General features: G+C 37.2%; 1 protein-coding gene across 1 annotated transcript; it reads right to left on the bottom strand.

Annotated features, from left to right (window-relative positions):
• Positions 1 to 484: 484 nt before the first annotated feature.
• On the bottom strand, positions 485 to 20,984 carry LOC136241501 (uncharacterized). The gene is made up of 3 exons (XM_066032721.1): positions 20,754 to 20,984; positions 877 to 1,164; positions 485 to 817 (listed from the first exon to the last, which is right to left on the bottom strand). The coding sequence occupies exons 1-3, from the start codon at positions 20,803 to 20,805 to the stop codon at positions 648 to 650; spliced, it is 510 nt and encodes a 169-aa protein (XP_065888793.1). The 5' UTR covers positions 20,806 to 20,984; the 3' UTR covers positions 485 to 647.
• Positions 20,985 to 21,782: the final 798 nt, after the last annotated feature.

The following is a 21,782-nucleotide window of genomic DNA, read 5'->3' as shown; positions in this document are numbered from 1 at the left end:
ATACGTACCTAAAAAATCACTGAAGTTTTGATGCCAGTATTGTGTGCTTTGGTCATCATTGGGGCCAAATTTTCCTGACCTCATTATGTGCATGTGTAATGTAGTGTCTGTTATCCTTTTGCAAAGTGATGGTCACTTTTATTTCTGGCACAGACAGACGAAGAGTTCTATAGAGTTTTTGACATAAAACCATGAGCATGCATATGTAGATAATAAGAAACACTTCTTGCGCACAGGACAACACGACTTGAGGTGATAATTCATGCAGCAGTGTTACTATAGCATATGAGGTGTATCATGTACCCAGGAGAAAATTCAGCTATATATATGTATGTGGTGCATAATGTTGTATACCACACACCGTCTGTATAAAAACGATGGGATTATATAGTAGATGCAGGCCGATCCTGTTATGTCAGCATATTTTATATAACATTAATTTTTCAAGTGCAATATTTTTAGTGATGCTATCCCCAACAATATGTACAAGAACTTTATACATGATACACATATTATGATTGTGTGTACAGAACACTAAAATTAATTAATATCATTCTGACCACCTACAGCTGGTCTTGCCACATAATTAAGAATGAAAGTTTCACAAAGAATGTTCTTACAGTGTAGCTAGCTAGTTTCTAAACTCTTTAGTTTGTTAGAAGTAATTCGTTACTCCGTTTACTCCTTAACTTCATCCACATCACCACAACACATCCAGTAACAATAGCTACCACTAACACTACAACTACCACACACACTGCAATAACAATGTGAATATGAACATCATCAGAAGTGTCTTTGTTGGTCCCAACTGGACCTGTAAACCAAACATCACACAACACATATACTCAGTTGATAGTAAGGTGATCAACTTACTTGATGTAGGACTGGGAGTAAATGATGTGGGACTGGGAGTAAATGATGTTGGTAAAAATACACTTGTTATGTTATTGCAATATGGTGTAGTACAGCACAATTGAAAGTGGTCTGGTGTTGTCATGTTGTTGCATGGAAAAAAGGAGTCGATATGGCAGTATAGTGAACAATGAGCAGCGCTTGCATTTACTCTATCACAGTTAATAGTACAATACTGGTCCTCATCTGGGTTAATTTCACATGTTTCCACTGCAGGACCATACGGTGTATGATAACATGGGATGCATTCTGTAAGTAGAAAAACACAAGTCAATAATACCACTTGGTAGATTTAATAGAGAGCTTAAAATAAATGTGACTATACTGAATAACGTACCATAATATAAGTACAACAGGTTTCAACCCTTCTGCATGTGATCAACCTATACTATACAGTTGATGTGTAGCTAACTGTCATGTCTATATACAGGCATAAAAGTCTTTCCATGACAAATATAGCTATAAAAAATTAGTTTCCTCTTCCACTATCCTTCTTTTAAGTTGCATGTAGGCCTTATTACAGTGGAACCTCTACCTTGTGATCATGATATGCTAAAGTGTTTTTAGCAATGAGGTGTTCTCATTTCAGGAGTCTAAATGTACGTATGCATACACATATGGGACCATAGTATCCTGATTATCAACATGTCCACATTATAGACTGTCCTATTTGATGAATTGCTTTCTCGGAGCAGTTGGAAAGAAAAGGGCATGGGACTTCCTTACACAAGGGAGTAGCTTTAAAGTCAATGATGGCATTATTAATAACAACTAAAGACCACTTATATAGGCAATTCACCTAGGCCCTTGTTAATAACTCTTGTTACACGAGCCAGCTTCACAAACATTTAGTAGCGCTGTAAATGCCTCTTTAAATGCCAGAACTGTTTATAATTATGATACAGGCAAGAACAAGTGAGTTACATGTTTTAACATTACTAAGTATGTTCAATTCAGTACCTCTAACACAAGATTTGGTTCATCTCAAAAAATGATTCACCACAGATGTTCAACTACTATTTTTACTTTCACCGCCTACCACATCTATGGAATTCTCTGCCAAGAATAGATTTATCTCTTCCCATTTGCATTATCAAGTGTAAACTCTATAACTACATGTGGAAACACTTTATCCAAAATTTTGATGACACTGATGTGCATTCTTTTCATTGCAACTGCCCTTGTTGCCACTGTGTCACAGCATCAATGACACCCTTGCACAGAGAACTTACCTAATTAATTATTTTATTTTTGTATTTCCCTTTTTCTCTAGATTGAGTCCCTGGCAGCACTTGCCAGTGGCTCTCAGTACCTTTATGTGTACTGTCAAACATTATAAGAATATCCCATCGTTAAATTTAGTATAGACGATTCAGGCATGGAAATATGTTTACAACATAAAAATATGCTTGTTCCAATACAAAAGCATTGGGAGTGAACACATGTTAACCCCTCTAATATACTGATTTAGTGGGAGCTCAGGTGAAGGCGAACCAACTATGGATTTCTGTTTACATGAGGAATTATCAATCCAAACCCAATGATAAAACAAATAGTCCGGTAAAACAAGTGGCTTTTTTTTGGCTGAACCTTGCAATATGGTCTATAGTCTATTTTATGCCACAAAATATTTCTCCATACTATGGACTACTCAAAACCACCTGCTGGACCTCCATCAGCATTGGGATATTAACTCAGGAATTTCTAGTATTTTGGTCATTCCACGCTAAATAATCATAGAAATTAAAATGCTAACCCACTCGTTTCAAATTTCTTCAAGATTGGCACAAAGACAGTGCATCATGAGTCAAAGTCATACACCAAGTTTCATTTGATTTCTTTGATCACATTCCGTTTTATGCCTGTTTGCTTTGCTGGTATTTTGCTGCATTTGTGATTGTGCAATACTTCTAATATTATGAAACCTGTCCAACTGGATCACTGTATAATAAGGTCACCTGATTTAAACTGACCATTGTAACAGTCTCCTGATTGTGTCACTTGTGTACACAGTGACTTTAACATGTTTAATGCAACCACCTCCTTAATAAGGCAGGCCTGGCAGAGGTGACCGGAATGAACAAGTTCACTATTACTTTTATGTTGAGCAATTAATTAAATTTACACTAGTTCTGTTTTCAACATCAGCTTGACTTTCTGCCTTGAATAGAGCATAATTATGTATGATGGGATCCATGCCAAAAAAATTGCCAAGCTGCAGACAGATTAGCCAAACTGTGAAGTAAATCACCAAGATATTGCTGCAATAATTAAAATTTCAGCTAGATCATACTTTTAGTTTATAGCTAACTCTGAATGATACAGTTGTAGTACCACTACACCCTTTGCACAGCTTGACTGTTATGGATTTGTTGTAACCAAGCACTGTCCCTGTCTACCACTGCATTTCATAGAACATCAGTTGTATATGTATGTAAATGTGTGCATTTAGCATGCACTATAATGAAATATTTGTAAAACCAAATTTGTACCACATGTGTGCCACACACATACATATGACAGGCTGTTGCTGACTCCAATATATGCTGTCGATAAATGCCAATAGAGGAAACTGTTAGTGGAACAAATAGGTGGCACTGAGCAGGAAAGACTTTTAAGCCTAATTTTTTACTGCAATATAATGCGATTTAATGTAATTTATTGCAACGCAATAAATTGAAGTTAACATGCCTTGGTGTGGGCGTAGAATGTATACAGTGCAAATCTACATACCATACCATAGTAAATGAAGCCAGCATTCTTTAGTGATAAACTAGCCTTTCAGGTAAAGTAATTAAATTCAGTAACACAGAATCCTTGAGTTGACTGTAAGGTCCATTAGAGAGGCATTGTATATTAGCAGTGCTAGCACCACAAACTGAAATCAACACTTGTTTCAGGTAAAAGTTGAACCAATCTTGTAGGATACATGAAACGTAATGATGTCATAATGATTAATTGTAATAAACAGGTTTGAGATCATGAGATCATGCCATAGTACATGGCGTGTTGGCAGACAGAAAAACTTTTTTCCCTCCCTCCCACCCAAAACCATGCATTAAGTATATGTGCCAGTGCATATGTTGTTGTATGCACTTTGTATGGTGGTCAACATAATGTATATAAATTATATATATATAATAATAATAATAAAATAAAAATTGAACCTTTGTATGCATAACTTAGTTACATTGTTTGCTTGGTTGTGCATCCAATTACTGATATTGAACTTAGATACACATATATAGTTAAACGGCAACTGAGGACTAAGGGCAGGTGGATGAAGTGCTAATTATCTGTGCATGGCCAAACCAAACCAATTACACTAAATTTAACTTATATGATTATTCATTGGTTGCTGCTATCACGTTGTGTTACTATGCATATATGGTGCGTTGCTGCAATCTTGTACTAATTGGAACACATATTTGCTTCGTGGTCAACTGTAAATCCAGTTATGCCATATCCACAATGCTTGTCTGCGTGGCTTGTGCAAAAGTTATTACACCCTACTCCAACAATTTCCTCAGTTGCCCTTTCCCCAAAGTACTTGTGTATAGATATCTGTATGAATGTTATTTGTGTTTTGTGCTGTTATGTATATTTATGGCAATGGTGCAATGTTATGTGGTAGATATTTGCATGAGTGTTTGTTTGTTTGGTGTTGTTGCATACACTTTATGGCTTTGTGGAAAATGTTATTGTGGTTAGAACTAGGAAAAAGTAGGCAATAGAGCTAGGTGCGGTGGAAGGGTGGTGTGTATAGCTAGGAAAACATTATATAGTTGTGTCTATTTTGTATGCACACATACTAAATACATGGTAAGTGGTGATTGCACCCCGGGGGTGTGCACTGCTCGAATATGCCGAGTGCACACTGCCCCGGACTGTTTCCACACCAATCAACATGTTAATGCTCTTAAAGGCTGGATTTGTGTCTTCCACACGCAATTGCCAATTGTATGAATAACTTTGTTTCTGTCCTCCAGTGCTCTATGTTATGGCTTACAGCTGACAAAATTTCAATCAATAACTTATTTCAAATCTAAATTAAGTTGAAGTAGTAAAATTTGGTGTGTGGAAGACCTTTCTTACAAATTTGGTCACAAAATGGTACATTGAGCACTTTTATATCATTGAAAGTTCTCTCTTACATGCAAAATTGTAAGGTTACTAAAATTCTCATGCAAGAGGAACAGCATGCAAGTGTAGGAGAATAGCACACCTTTGATTTGATGACCATTTCAGTGAAAATAACAAAAGGTACAGACAGAAGTGATTGAGAACAGACATAACTTCAGTACAAAGGGAATGTCATGATCTATTTACTGTACATAAAAAATATTGATTAAGAGGTAGCACAGTCATACATACGTGTGTTTGTATCCTATATTAAATATAGCTAGAGGCTCTCACAACACTCTTCTGGACACTCACTATACTGTTCTTATTGGAAAGTTGTCCTGATCTCAGAGGCTTCAGAATAGTATTGTGAGAGCCTCTAGCTATATACTATCCACACAAAAACAGCCAAGCTGTGAAAAATGGTGCGGCCTTAAAAACCTGGGTGAAAAAAGTTGTGAAATCAAAGGTGGGACCTTAGTCAAAATAATATTCGGGTTATCACGAAGTCCACCTGTCAGGGTATATAGGGGGTACAAGAGGCAGCTACTGAACTGCATGGATACCACATATGATGCCCCAAATAAGGCATAACTTCCATTATTTCTTGAAAATAACCTAAGTGAGCTAGATGATAGTGGAACAGGTGTGAAGAATCTAAACACCAGGCAGTTAATAAGCATAGATGAAGAACACACATATGCTATTCACTGTATGTATATAGTGAGTACTTTGTGACATACTCTGCAAGTATATAGCAAGTCAAGTTATTGAGCTTACATTTGATGATCTACATACATGTACATTAACTTCTTTACGTATAAAACTCGAATTCTATCTTTAGCACCAATGTTATGGAACATTTTTTAATACTGCACTTGATAAATTGTTTGCTCTTCATGGACTTTAGCTGGAGAAAGGGTGTATTAACTGAGCTTTACCACACCAGAAAAACTAAAAGCGGCAAATCATTATCACTGAGACACTTGATTCTATCATGATTTAGAAGCATTCAACAGGAAAAGGCCAGAATTAAATTTCCTACCAGAAAACTGTGTTTGTTCTCTCAAGTCTAACAGTAATGGTAACCAACATAGTATAGCTTAAGCTGAAACAAACTTTTTTTTAAAATAAGCAGACTAAAGAAATTCAAGAAAGCAAATGTGACTGGGCCGGTGAATATAGGGCATGTGAATATAGGGCCTGTGAATATAGGGCATGTGAATATAGGGCCTGTGAATATAGGGCATGTGAATATAGGACCTGTGAATATAGGACCTGTGAATATAGGGCCTGTGAATATAGGGCCTGTGAATATAGGGCCTGTGAATATAGGGCCTGTGAATATAGGGTCTGTGAATATAGGGCCTGTGAATATAGGACCTGTGAATATAGGACCTGTGAATATAGGGCCTGTGAATATAGGGCCTGTGAATATAGGGCCTGTGAATATAGGGCCTGTGAATATAGGGCATGTGAATATAGGGCCTGTGAATATAGGGCCTGTGAATATAGGGCATGTGAATATAGGGTCTGTGAATATAGGGCATGTGAATATAGGACCTGTGAATATAGGACCTGTGAATATAGGGCCTGTGAATATAGGGCCTGTGAATATAGGGTCTGTGAATATAAGGTCTGTGAATATAGGGTCTGTGAATATAAGGTCTGTGAATATAGGACCTGTGAATATAGGACCTGTGAATATAGGACCTGTGAATATAGGGTCTGTGAATATAGGGCATGTGAATATAGGACCTGTGAATATAGGGTCTGTGAATATAGGGCATGTGAATATAGGACCTGTGAATATAGGGTCTGTGAATATAGGATCTGTGAATATAGGGCCTGTGAATATAGGGCCTGTGAATATAGGGTCTGTGAATATAGGGCCTGTGAATATAGGACCTGTAAATATAGGGCCTGTGAATATAGGGCCTGTGAATATAGGGCCTGTGAATATAGGGCATGTGAATATAGGGCATGTGAATATAGGGCCTGTGAATATAGGACCTGTGAATATAGGGCCTGTGAATATAGGGCCTGTGAATATAGGGTCTGTGAATATAGGGCATGTGAATATAGGACCTGTGAATATAGGACCTGTGAATATAGGGCCTGTGAACATAGGGCCTGTGAATATAGGGTCTGTGAATATAGGGTCTGTGAATATAGGACCTGTGAATATAGGACCTGTGAATATAGGACCTGTGAATATAGGGTCTGTGAATATAGGGCATGTGAATATAGGACCTGTGAATATAGGACTTGTGAATATAGGGCCTGTGAATATAGGGCCTGTGAATATAGGGTCTGTGAATATAGGGCATGTGAATATAGGACCTGTGAATATAGGACCTGTGAATATAGGGCCTGTGAATATAGGGCCTGTGAATATAGGGTCTGTGAATATAGGGCATGTGAATATAGGACCTGTGAATATAGGGTCTGTGAATATAGGGTCTGTGAATATAGGGCATGTGAATATAGGGCCTGTGAATATAGGGCATGTGAATATAGGGCATGTGAATATAGGGCATGTGAATATAGGGCCTGTGAATATAGGACCTGTGAATATAGGGCCTGTGAATATAGGGCCTGTGAATATAGGGCATGTGAATATAGGACCTGTGAATATAGGACCTGTGAATATAGGGCCTGTGAATATAGGGCCTGTGAATATAGGGCATGTGAATATAGGGCCTGTGAATATAGGACCTGTGAATATAGGGCATGTGAATATAGGGCATGTGAATATAGGGCCTGTGAATATAGGGCATGTGAATATAGGGCATGTGAATATAGGGCCTGTGAATATAGGACCTGTGAATATAGGGCCTGTGAATATAGGGCCTGTGAATATAGGACCTGTGAATATAGGACCTGTGAATATAGGGCCTGTGAATATAGGGCCTGTGAATATAGGGCCTGTGAATATAGGGCCTGTGAATATAGGGCCTGTGAATATAGGGCCTGTGAATATAGGGCCTGTGAATATAGGGCCTGTGAATATAGGGCCTGTGAATATAGGGCATGTGAGCACATAAAATTTGCCTACTTTTCAAACGTTAATCGCCCATAACTTTATGTACCAATGTGCTATAACTTTGAAACTTTAAGCAGGTACTAAGCAATAGATTGCATGGCTTTATAATACAAATAACAGAATGCAAATATTTTACTCCAGTACTGAGATACGTCCTGTTATGTGATAGGGTGTGGTTTGTTCCTGCAGGGCTCATGACAATTATTGAGACATACGTAACTACGGTATGCATAATGATGTCTTCAGGGGTTTATGGGACTATTTAATTATTCAGTTCTTTTTGAGACTAATTGTAATACCTCAGATTTGTTAAATGGTCAGGTAATGAAACAATTTTGGGTAAAACTGAAATCTACAGAAGTTATTTTGTGAAGTTTGTATGGTTGCTATACAGCTAATTAAACTTTGGTTGCTATGGCAAGGCTGACACCTGTCCAGCAGATGGGATATTGTTTTAGGTATACAGGGCAATCCAAAAGTGCATTAAAATAAACTATAGACCATTTTGCAAACTTCACCCTGTTGTCTGCCAGACTAAAAGGAAAAATCGTTTATTCAATTGATAATTTTCAAAGTAGCTACCTGGAGTTTTCATCATTTTTCATGTTTGTAAACTGACAGATACAATCTCAGTTCATTTTCATTACCATTAACTGTGTGAATATACTGTAAGTGATGAACGTTTGGTGAATCAGCATGCAAAGTTTGGCAAACAAAAGTTAAGTTGGTGACAAATTTGGCAAATTTGTAGTTATAGCTTTGAACAAATACACTAAATAGCTGATTGGTGAATAAAGTTTGGCGAATTTCCCTGATTTGTCAATTGCGCCAAACTTTATTGAAACTGGATTATTCATGGGTTTTTCCATTGCTGTGCTATTAGTAATGAACAGGATGACTCCAATAAATTTTATGGTTTTTAGGTGGTTTCACTAGCCACTTCTCTGACAGGATACTGAATTACACACAGACACAACAGATTGTCATGTCTTAATTAGCAACACTTCTATAGTTTTAAAAATAGAAATCTGGCTATATAATAAATGCCATCAATTTTTTCATAAAGTCATAAATATGATTTGCTGTTACATGCATGATATTCTCACAACCAAAAATTATCTTTGCTCGGAACTGTAGCAAAAGACAACAGAAAACCAATTTCTTTCCTTATTTTATTTAGCTAATTATTACTTTTTCATGCCAATATGCATAGATCCTCTTTGTATCACTTGCACAAGACCAAGGAGTAATGTGTTATATATTAATGCCTTTCTCTATTTGTATATAAATAATGCAGTAGCTGCTATATAACAGAATTCAGATTGCCGGCTAGAGGTGTACCGATACTTGGATTGGCTAAAATATCATCCACCGATATGGCAATTTTACCAATATTGGTATTGGTACAGGACTGATATCTACTGTATAAATAGCAATAGTTTGTGGATAAACGGATTATATATTGGCTTTCTACATCATCCATGTGGCTGTTTAGTTGTTCACTTTACAACAAGTGTTACACTACAAGAAGCCATATAAATACACGACACCACAAGAAGCCATATAAAACACATGATTCTAGTATTTGTTGCCAGAAAGCTTATCACAGTCTTTACAAATGAAGCAGTTATACAATACCTTGGTAATGAAAATAGGAGTCACAAGATAACCAAGGAAACTTACTGTACTAGCTTCTCACAAGCCATTAAAATGCTAAGTAATGCAGAAATATCCATTTAAGGCTTCATGGGAGTGTACATAGAAATGTTTATGGGTACCTAATTTCCTTGATTGCACAATAGAAACCCAAGCTATATAACCACCACAGGCAGAGTATAGCAATGAATAGTTGTGTAGGGTATGTAAATGTACACTTTCGTTTGCTTAAACCTGTAATGCAAATATCGGATCAACTATGATCAGTTATCGGTTTGTTTTGGTGGCATCAATATCGGATATCGGTACACGCCAAAAACCCATATTGGTACACCTCTATTGCAGGCAATGTTAATTCCCACATAGCTAATTTGTATAAGTTTGATCAATAATAGTTTATTTCTCTTTTGTTCTATGACGTTAAAGCTTGTAATTTCTCAAAATTTGTAGCTATGTAGCTATAGGTACTAATTTCAGCTCTTTGAACATGCAAATGTCATACTGACATATACAGTAGCTATAGCTAGCAGCCAAGCAGAATGTTCGGGATTTAGGCCTAGTGTGCCCTCTAGTAACAGCAGCACCGCTCCTCCTCTTAACAACATGGACACTCTAGGGCCTAAAGTCTGTGTTCAAAATTGCAGGAACTTAGCAAAAATTACCCCTCTTTCAAAGTATTGTATATTCATCTGATTTTCAAATCATCGCTTTATCTAAAACTTGGCTGTCCAATTCCTTAGCTGATCTTGAAATTTTACCCCAGGCTTACTCCATTTACAGAAAAGACAGCCCACGTGGTGGTGGTGTTATGCTGGCAATAAGTGACAAACTACCTATCAAACAGATTCCAAGTCCTGATAACCTTGAAGTAGTAATTGTCTCTGTCTCCTTTAACGAATCAGATGTCATGTTCTGCATGGTGTATGCACCCCCAAATGCCACTACTGACTACCACAAAGACCTTTCCAACTATTCAGCTACAACTACTTCCCTACCAACCCCACTCTTGTGATTTCAATTTGCCTAACATAAACTGGGCAACACTTACTGGTAGTACTCTGATCTCCAAAAACTTTTGTGAGTGCATTTTCGAGTCAAACTTATTTCAACTTGTGCATGGAATTTCCAACTCATACATGTGGTAATATATCAAACCTCATCTTCATAAATTGTCCTGAACGCTTAATAGATTTATCTGTGCATCCTCCAGAATATCAATGCACTGTATCAGACCATTATCTTGTTACTGTTGCTACCAACTTTGAATCCTTAACATCACCTCCAACTTCACTAAACGTTTTTTTACAGTTTTACCAAAGGTGATTTCAATAGCTTAACAGAGTACCTATCAAACTGTGATCTTACTTCACTTAACAATTCTTCTGATGTCGAAGAAATATGGAACACCTTAAGAAACTATCTCCTGACTGACACTGAACATTTTATCCCTAAGGTGAGACTACATACTCAACAATTTCCCACTCCCCAACTGCATCATTTTCACAAGTGTCTCCATACACTTAAATGTAAATACATCAAACAACCAACATCAATAAATTTTAACGACTGACCAAAATAATTTCCACTCCCCAACTGTGTCATACTCACAAATGTCTTCGTACACTACAATGCAAATACATCAAGCATCCAACATCAAATAACTTTCAATGACTGTCCAAAGTACAAGATTCTTTCCGATCTGCATGCATTTCTGCAAAGTCTATGATTGAGCAAAGCCTAATACGCAATTTTGCCACCAAAAGACATTAAAGTGTTCCATTTTATCAAAGAATTCACAAAGTCACATATCCTGTCTCCCCAACTGCACAATGACTCCACCACAGCTGTGACAAACTTTGACAAGGCTGACCAATGCTTTTACTCTACTGTTATTAAAGTAACTTCTGTCTACTCAACAAGGCTTGTGGCATTGACAACATCCCTCCAATTTATTTTAAAGAACTGCGCATTTGCCCTTGCTCTACCTATTCACTATCTGTTCACTACCAGTATTAACAGTGGAACTATACTCAACTGAATGGAAATTGCACAAAATAACTGCTGTATACAAACCTGGAGACAAAACCTCTGTTAAAAACTACCGTCCAATCTCATTCCTTTGTGTCATATCAAAAGTTCTTGAAAGATTAATAAGATATTCAACCAACTACATTACACAATATTAATTTGGATTTCAAAGAAATGACTACTTATTTACTTCAATCAGCTTGTTACATCTACAGATGAGATTGATGCAATCTACGTAGACTTCCAGAAGGCATTTGATAGTGTGCCACATAATGAACTTCTGGTCAAATTGTGGAATTTAGGTATCACTGGCACCTTATGGAGCTGGTACCTAAACAACAGATCCCATTGTGTTCTGTAGACAATAATCTGTCTCTCTACCAGTAATTTCTGCTGTGCCAGAGGGAAGCATATCGGGCCCTCTGCTCCTCCTAATTTTCATCAATGATTTACCATCTATCATTTATTTACCTTACAGCTACTTGAATTCGCAGACAACACAAAGTGTTTCAGACAAATTACTTCCTCTTTTGACATCAAACTTCTTCAAAAAGACCTCAATTAATTATTCAACTGGACTGTTAATAATTTTGTTTCATTAATATGGGGTGCCGTTTGTACCAAAATTGTGCAAAAATGCCATATTTATAAACTATAACCATACTTTATAAATCAATGTACTACTTTATAAATCATGGACATATATTTTATAAATCATATGCAAGATTTATAAACCAAATACCTGATTTATAAATCATTGACATACTTTATAAACTATAACATTGATTTATATAAATTATACATGTGATTTGTAAACTATAACACTTATTTATAAATTATAATATTAATTTATATATCAATGCACTACTTTATAAATCATGTGTATAGTTTATAAATCATACACATGATTTATAAATCAATAACATACTTTATGACTATACATGCATAATTTATAAATCATCATTATGATTTATAAATTGCACACGTCAGATTAATAAATCATAAGTATATTTTACAAACCATCATCACGAGTGACTTAGTTTGGTTATTGTTGTATTTTATAATCATTGTCGTACTTTATAAATTTAACACATACTTTACAAATCACATGTACAATTTACTTTTGTAAACTAGTACTATGATGTATAAATCAATAGTGTAATTTAGTAGCCGTACATTGTTGTTTAGTATCGATAGTTAGAATTCATATCAATATTACTTAGATGTGCATCAAATGGAAAGCATTTGTGGCATGTGATCCAGCACAGGATTCAGCTAACTTAGTACAAGCTTTGACAGCTGTTGTGAGCGCTTGCACTAACGAGAGCAACCCACAAAGTGGAGTATCACTATTACCAATGCCCCTGTAATTGTTGTGGATAACTCCCCTGCCAGTATTTAATCTGACGTGTGCAATTTATAAATCATAATGATGATTTATAAATTATGCATGTATAGCTCATAAAGTATGTTATTGATTTATAAATCATGTGTATGATTTATAAACTATACACATGATTTATAAAGTAGTGCATTGATATATAAATTAATATTATAATTTATAAATCAGTGTTTATACTTTACAAATAAGTGTTATAGTTTACAAATCACATGTATAATTTATATAAATCAATGTTATAGTTTATAAAGTATGTCAATGATTTATAAATCAGGTATATGGTTTATAAATCATGCATATGATTTATAAAACATATGTCCATGATTTATAAAGTAGTGCATTGATTTATAAAGCATGGTTATAGTTTATAAATATGGCATTTTTGCACAATTTTGGTACAAACGGCACCCCATACATTTAACCTATCTAAGTTTGTGTTTATGAGCTTCCATCAGCAATTCAATTCCTCTTACAATGTCAACGGTCACACAATTACTGAACCCTTTAGATGTAAAGATCTTGGCATTGTCAGCTTTTACCAACTCACTCACTTGGCAAGACCACTATGAAATGATCTCCTCCAAGGCATACTGATCTCTAGATTTATTGCATAGAGTATTTAAAGACTCTCATTGTATGGGGTGCCATTTGTGCCAAAATAGTACAAAAACACCTTATTTATAAACTATAACCATACTTTATAAATCAATACACTACTTTATAAAGTATAGACATATACTTTATAAATCATACACATACTTTATAAATCATAGACATATACTTTATAAATCATACTTATACTTTATAAACCATACACGTAATTTGTAAATTATTAACATACTTTATAAACATGATTTATTATGTATTTAGCATTTCAATAAGCAATCACGAACACACGATATTATCATTTGGTAACGATTGTCAGTAATCGATAAAGTAATTTTGCGCACGTTTACTTCGCACGTGCAGCTTTTAAAGCGGGTCTTACCGGGTCACACAAGTTTTGGAACAAGTGTTTTTACCATTCACTGGGGCTATATAGCGCAGAACCAACTACGTCACAGCAATGTGTACCACAGACTGGATCCATGGTCCAACAGTCGATCTCGGCTCTGAGGTCAGCCACCTCACTTGGCCATGCTGAGTTGCTCGTGACAACCACTTTCTCTCCGGCTCTTATTGCTTCTTCAACAAGGTATTTAACCAAGTTGTTACATGTGTTAGCTACTTTCGAAGTTGCCTGCTTGAGGCAAGTTAATTAACTAACCTGAATTGGGGTGAATGGAATATAAAGTGTTACTTATAGTATTATTGTTTTTTATTGTTATTTCCGGGCTAGATGGACTGCCCTTGCCACCATCCCCAGCACTAGTTGGCATGTGCTGGACAACTAAGAGACAGAAGGTTGGACTCAGTAGTCCCTGTTTTCATCACAGTGGCCCATCTCTCTGGAGAGATGTTAGCAGATCGTAGCAAGATGGACCTACTACCACTGATACACACTGTTGTTGAGGGCAACAGAGAGAAGGACAGTGTGCAGGCCAGAGTACAGCTGTATGCAGTTGAATCTCAATGAAACAGTAGGTCAGCCAAACATCTATAGAAAACTATGGCTTCTTTTCCCATTCCCTAGTAGTAGGGGTAAAAGAAGCGTGCTCTATTTCTCTGAAGAAGGGTAGCTAACACAAAAGGCTAGCCTGTACAAGGTGGTCCCCAACACAGAACATACATACACACATACAGTTTATCTGTTTATGATTACTGCAGGGGCGTACGCAGTAATTTTGAAAAGGGTTTCCCCTACAGCTAAGTGACTGTTACATTAGAGTAGTTTATATTATCTGACTGCTTTATTAGAGTATCTCAATCTTTTCACCAAAATCATAATTCAGAACAATGCTGCAGGTGTTGCCATCATGTTAGAAACTATTATTTAACTATGTAAAAGTCCTGTTCCGTGATAGATTCCACATTCTGGAAACCTGAAGTTTCAATTTCTTTTATTTTTCAAGTACTGTGTAAAATCCAAAGGGGTTTCCTGAAACCCCCTCAATACATCCCTGTTACTGGGCAATCAGCACAGATGATGTGCCCAAGAAAAAAGGAAACTACAGTATTAGGTACAATTATGTAATTATTATTAGACACAAATACAAAACAAAATTAAACTACTTACGCTGACTAGCTATATTTAACAATCACACAAATGACCACACAATTACAAACTAAATACTTAAGCCTATACGTAAAACTTCCTGCAGTTAGCTGAGACAAAACTGCCAATGGTGTAGAGTTCCATAACATTGGTGCAACCACAAAAAAGGAGTGTGTGGCCTAAATGCGTTAATAGTTAATGGCACTAGGTTCAAAGTCAAAGAATGTGACCTTGTGGCTAACATATTGACTCGGAATTGAAAATATTTTTAAAAATCAATAGCTGTTCTCTTATGAAAGATGTAGTAGAGTATCCAAATAGATAATTTTCGATGAGCTTTGGGCAAGGGCCATCGCAGTTTGCAATAGAATATATGGACCATTTTGGCATGCCTGATTGTGGAGTTCTTGTACACAAACATTTGACTACTTTTCAAGTCTTTCTGCAATGGCCCTAAGTAGTAACATACATTATTAGTAGTTTGGAGTATGCACGTACTGTCTACAACTAGCCTGAGCCAAACTTGAATACATTATTAATATGCTTTTACCTCTTTATGCTTTATTTTGGCAAACAATGGTCTAATTGGTATAAGCTACACCTCACATCAGAGATGATGGACAATGATGTTGAATGTGAAATTTGGTCAATTTTTCAAGGAACAATGCAAAATGATTCCAATTTTTCATTTCTGTACCTGCAAGTGACAGGTGTTGGTGCAAAATCATTAACTATACCATTGCAAAGCTCATCTTTTAATGGACTCCACAGCAGGTGGCTCGCTTCTCTAGCCACTTGGGCACAATATTATTTATATACGGGCACAAGCTGACCTTCACTACACCACTGAAGAGGGGTAGAGGTGTACACATATAATTTAATTTGCAGACTAATTACATAATTAATTCTTCATGTAGGGTGATCAAGGGGATATTGAAGTGAACAGTCCTGTGGAAACTTACTCTGCATCAACACAATCCCCATCACAAATACCACAATCTCCAACACCAATGCAACCTCTATGTTACCATTTGTGCCTTTTTCACCAGTACCACTGCTGCCACCTCTATAGCTACCGATACAATGATATGCTTATCAGGGAACCAGAGAAGGGCCTATTGATAGTGCTGTTATAAAGCATGTGATTCAGCAACATCAGTTACGTGCAATAAAATTTTCAAACAATGAGGATGTTCAAAGGATCAATATCAGAAGATCACAAGTATATTCTGATGCCCTGCAACATTTTTCAAAGAAGGTGTTTGATGTAGAGAAATTATTGAAAGCGTGCTTCATAAGACAAGAAGTAATTGATCTGGGAATCCTATTTCATGATGTCATGGCTGTTGCTAATGACATTTACTGTACTGTTGGAAAAATGCTTTCAACATTTTCAACTCACAGGGTATGGAGAAGTTTAACAGAAATACTCTAAGACAAGTTACATTTCTTAATAGAAATTAGGTGCTAAGTATATAAAATTGTACACATTGTTACGACATAGCTATAATACAATATCAATTATAGGTGACATGTGTTACTGTTGATTTGTAAAATTAGTGTTGTCCTAGTATTTACATTGCTCATAAAATTGTTTTCAAAATCTGTACAACCTGTTCCAGGGTAATAAGCTCATTAACAACCTGTTTGCATTTTTCTTACAGTGCAGTTGTATTGGTGGCTAAAAGGACATACAAAAAACCATGCCAACAATCTCTACAAGGTCCGTCTCCTCTGGATTAAAAACCATGCCAACAATCTTGTAGTCTGCTTGTTAATCCAGATTACTTTTTGAGGCATGATACTGCACTCGGTGGCCTGTAAATCATCTAGGTACAGTTGCATGGGAGTCATGTCACCCTCAGTTGACCGCAGAGTTCCAGCCACCTTGAAAGTCAGCCAATGCTTCGTTTATTTGAGTTGAAATTAAACATCAATACTACACCACAGGCAATAACGTAGCTAGATGCCTTGTTGAGATGTTCAAGTCTCGCTTTGAGGAGCCGGAGCCAAGACAACTGGTGGCATCACATCATGGATGCTTAGGCCACTACAATGAGATAACTTGTTTCTCATCAACTTCTCATAGAGTAGCACATGCGGGCGGGCGGGTTATCTCATTATTTCATTATTGCACAAACCATAGCTATAAATTGCAGGATGTATATATTTGTACAAAACCAATATAATAATCCTTTATTTTAGGTAATTGGCAGGTACACACCAAGCAATGGTGCACACTGAGGGTAAAACTCCAAGTTCACATAAGCTTCAACTTTAGTAACAAAGCTTTCATTTCCTTTACGAGAGCTCCACCAGTCTTGGGGTCATTTACCATACCCCAGTACAGCAAAAACAGCAGCAGCAGCAGCAGCAGCAGCAACAGCAGCACTGAGCAGTAGCAAACATCAGCAAACATGCAGCAGCAGGGTTAGCACGTGTAGGATGGTCAGTCTTATTAGGGGGGAGGGGCTGTCTTATGCACTAAAGCTACTATGACTCTTAGATATGCACATAGGGCATGCAGGTCACGGTACCAATGCTAGTGTATAGTCTACTGTACACTGTAGTCACAGTGTTGATGCCTTGATGGTTTTTGATGCTCCAGAAAGCACTCTAATCAACACAGAAGTAAAAAACACTAATAAATGGTGTCTGTATCTCAATGGGGTTGTAATTTTCCATGGAAATAGTGCTTTTCTACATGATAAGTCCACTACCACAATACTCAAAAAAGTTATGCTGCAATCTCGTGCACTAATGAGTGCGCATGGGCAAAAGAAAACTTTGGTGCGGGCGGTTGATGAGAAACAAGTTATCTCATTGTAGTGGCCTTACGGAGGAAGCTACACTGTTGTATGCTAGATCCGTACGTTTTGTACTTGGTTCTGTGCTATTGCCCCAGCAAATGTTAAAAACGCTTGTTCCAAAGCTTGTGATAACCCGGTACGACATCCACCATCCTGCTTTCGGTTGCACGTGCGAGGGTTTATTCTACACGTGCACAAAGGTATCGATTATTGACAATCATTACCAAACGATAATATCATGTGTTTTTGGAAATACTAAATGCCTAATAAATCATGTTTATAAAGTATGTTAATAGTTTACAAATTACGTGTATGGTTTATAAAGTATATGCATGATTTGTAAAGTATATGCATGATTTGTAAAGTATAAGTATGATTTATAAAGTATATGTCTATGATTTATAAAGTATGTGTATGATTTATAAAGTATATGTCTATACTTTATAAAGTAGTGTATTGATTTATAAAGTATGGTTATAGTTTATAAATAAGGTGTTTTTGTACTATTTTGGCACACAAATGGCACCCCATATCATTGTGCTCAGGCCTGAAAATCATTGTGCATCACCCTAATTAAATTCAAATTCTTGTACTGTTCTACACTGTGGAGGCCATATCTGCTAAAGGACATTGAAGGTACAACCATAGATACTACACCCACCTGGGGTGTAGTATCTATGATACAACGAAGACCCACCAAATTTTATTTTTGTCTAATTACCATTCAGACTACAGAACTAGACTGGTTTACTGCCGTTAATGTATATTTATCAAATCGCCAACATATTATACTTTATCAAATCCATCAAACATCCATCTGCTAAATTCAACATCCTAAATCATGTAAACTTTACTACCGGTACTATGCTGGCACAATACTCTACCCCAAGACAGCCCAATCAACCACATTATGAATTCATATTTTTATCGCTTACCCAAATTTTGGAACTCCCTACCAATCATTGACTTGTCTAAAATCTTTAGAAGTAATGCACTTGTCAATTTCATGCCCCACCCCCGAGCCCACCCCCCCACCCCCGGGGGTGGTGGGGGAATACAGGGGATTTGACAAATCGTGGTGTCAAATTCCCCACTACTGGGGCAAAATCGGCTGTCAAATCCCCACTATGTCCCCACCCCCTAGTAGAGGTGTACCGATAATCGGATCGGCTACAATATCGGCCACCGATATGGTACTTTTTACCAATATCGGTATAGGTACAGAACAGCAGAAGGACCGATATCGCTACCGATATTTATACAGTAGCAATAGTTTGTACATAAACGGATTATGCATTGGTTTTCTACGTTATCCATGTGGCTCTGGCCATTTATGCTCTGGCTTATTGTTCACTCTGCAACAAGCGATACGCTACGAGAAGCCATATAAATACACGCGATTCTAGTGTTTGTTGCTGGAAAGCTTATCACAGTCTTTACAAATGAAGCAGTTATAGAGTACCTTTGTAATAAAAGAAGAATCATAGGATAGTTCAACTATATACCAAATGTAAATGTATGTAATAACCTTAGCCAGCTAACTTAATTTGATTGTAATTTTATACATTCAATTGTAATTGTAAGTTGTACGTATACTTTTTCTGGCTGTGGACACCAGTTGCCCACAGACCATTAATGCAGGCCTTGCCTGCATTAAAAAGCAGTTAAAATAAAAATAATAAAATAAAATAGGATAACGGAAACTTGCTGTACCAGCTTTCTCACAAGGCATTAGAATGCGGAGTAATGCAGAAATGTCCGTTTTAGGCTTCATGGGAGTATACATAAAAATGTTTGAGGGTGCCTAATTGTCTGGATTGCACAATAGAAACCCAAGCTACCACCACAGGCAGAGTATAGCAATGAATACATGCACATGTTGTTGTAGGGTAGGTAAATGTACACTTTTGTTTGCTTAAAATGTTAATGCAAATATTGGATCGAATATCGGTTATCGGCTTCTTTTGGTTACATCAATATCGGATATCGGTACATGCCAAAAACCCATATCGGTACACCTCTACCCCCTAGTAGGGGATTTGACAACACCTCAAGGATAAGCGCATATTTCATGCATGCAACTAATAATTAACCTGGTATACACCTGTAGCTAGTAAAATTATAGTGAGTACGATTTAATTGTTTAGAAATGCAACTACCGAAAAATCAGTCAGTGAATTGGAGAACTGTCAATTGCCCCAGGGGTGGGGACAAGAAGCAATGTCAAATCCCCACTTGGGGTGTGGGGACACCCGGGGGTGGGGGGGTGGGGCATGAAATTGACAAGTGCATAATTAAAGTGAAGTTGAAGAAATTTTTTGGAATCACTTTCTAGCCAATTTTGATAATTCCATATGTAGATTTCACTATCTATGCATGTCCTTGATACTCCAAGACTCCTGCATCGGCCAAACACTATAATTACTTGTAATGGATTATAAACAAACTAAAGTAGTTAGATAAGTTAGTTAATTATACAGGCTATAGCAGGACAGAAGACCCGAGAATTGTATGTCCCCTGCAAGCTCAAGTTTAAGCTAGCTATAGCTACCTCAATTCTGTAAAGCAATTTATTATTCATAGCTATATACACCGTATATAGCTATACATACACTTGCTCACCAGAAAGCATCATCAACCAAGTGGTGTACGTACACAGCCACAATAACTTCATATCCTCCACCTTGTCCTCCACTGAATGTAATTTCGATTAGTCTATCAATAGACTAGGCCAACCTCGTGATCAACTGCGCTGTGGGTGATTAGCTCAGTACTAATGATATCGATTGCCGCTGAAATTCGTAGCTGCCATTCTCTTCGCCGATAACACAGACAATAAAAGGCGTCAGAGGGTTGGCTGACCATGGCTTCACTGTAATCTCGCCCCCACACCACGTGACGTAGTCTGGAGGCATTTAACGAAGGGACGGGCGCCCCCAGACTATCCTACCCCCACCTAGGGCATACTGGGATTTGATAGGTCAAATTTCTAGTGGGGCAATGCCTAACTGTTAATCAAATCCTTCACATTCGTCACATCCTCATCCTGGTAATCATGATACTGCTAGAAGCATTTGCTGTACACTGTGCATTGCTAATTAATTTCCAAGTACAGGAACCGAATTTCAAAGACGGCTATAAATTCAAAAAATACAGAAAATTTATTCCAGAGATGCCCATGCACACTCAGGGGCGGATCCAGGGGGGGGCTTTGGGGGCTGAAGCCCCCCCCCCCCCCCCCCCCCTCCTTCATATTTAGGCTTTACTTGATCAATATGCTGAGCATTATAATTGGGGCACGACCAATTTAGAGGTTAGCTATTTAGAATTTTTTTTTTCACTGAGTCACTGTCAATAACTAACTTTTTTCCATGTAGCAAAAGGATAACACACACACACACACACACACACACACACACACACACACACACACACACACACACACACACACACACACACACACACATACGCACACATGAGTCAAACATCTTCTTCCACAACTGGATGGAGGGCCCATTAGTGGAGGACAGTCTTTGCATTATATCTCCAAAGGCATAATGAGAGTTGCTGGAGTTGAACAGTGCTGCATGCATGGTCTGGCCAGGTGAGACAAACTAGCTATTGCATTGATTATGCATGTCAAAAATTGTA

This window comes from Dysidea avara, chromosome 12 (genome assembly GCF_963678975.1).
Source record: "Dysidea avara chromosome 12, odDysAvar1.4, whole genome shotgun sequence".
Taxonomy (NCBI): domain Eukaryota; kingdom Metazoa; phylum Porifera; class Demospongiae; order Dictyoceratida; family Dysideidae; genus Dysidea; species Dysidea avara.
Note: the sequence above shows the minus strand (reverse complement) of the source record. Positions and strands in the feature narration are given on the sequence as shown.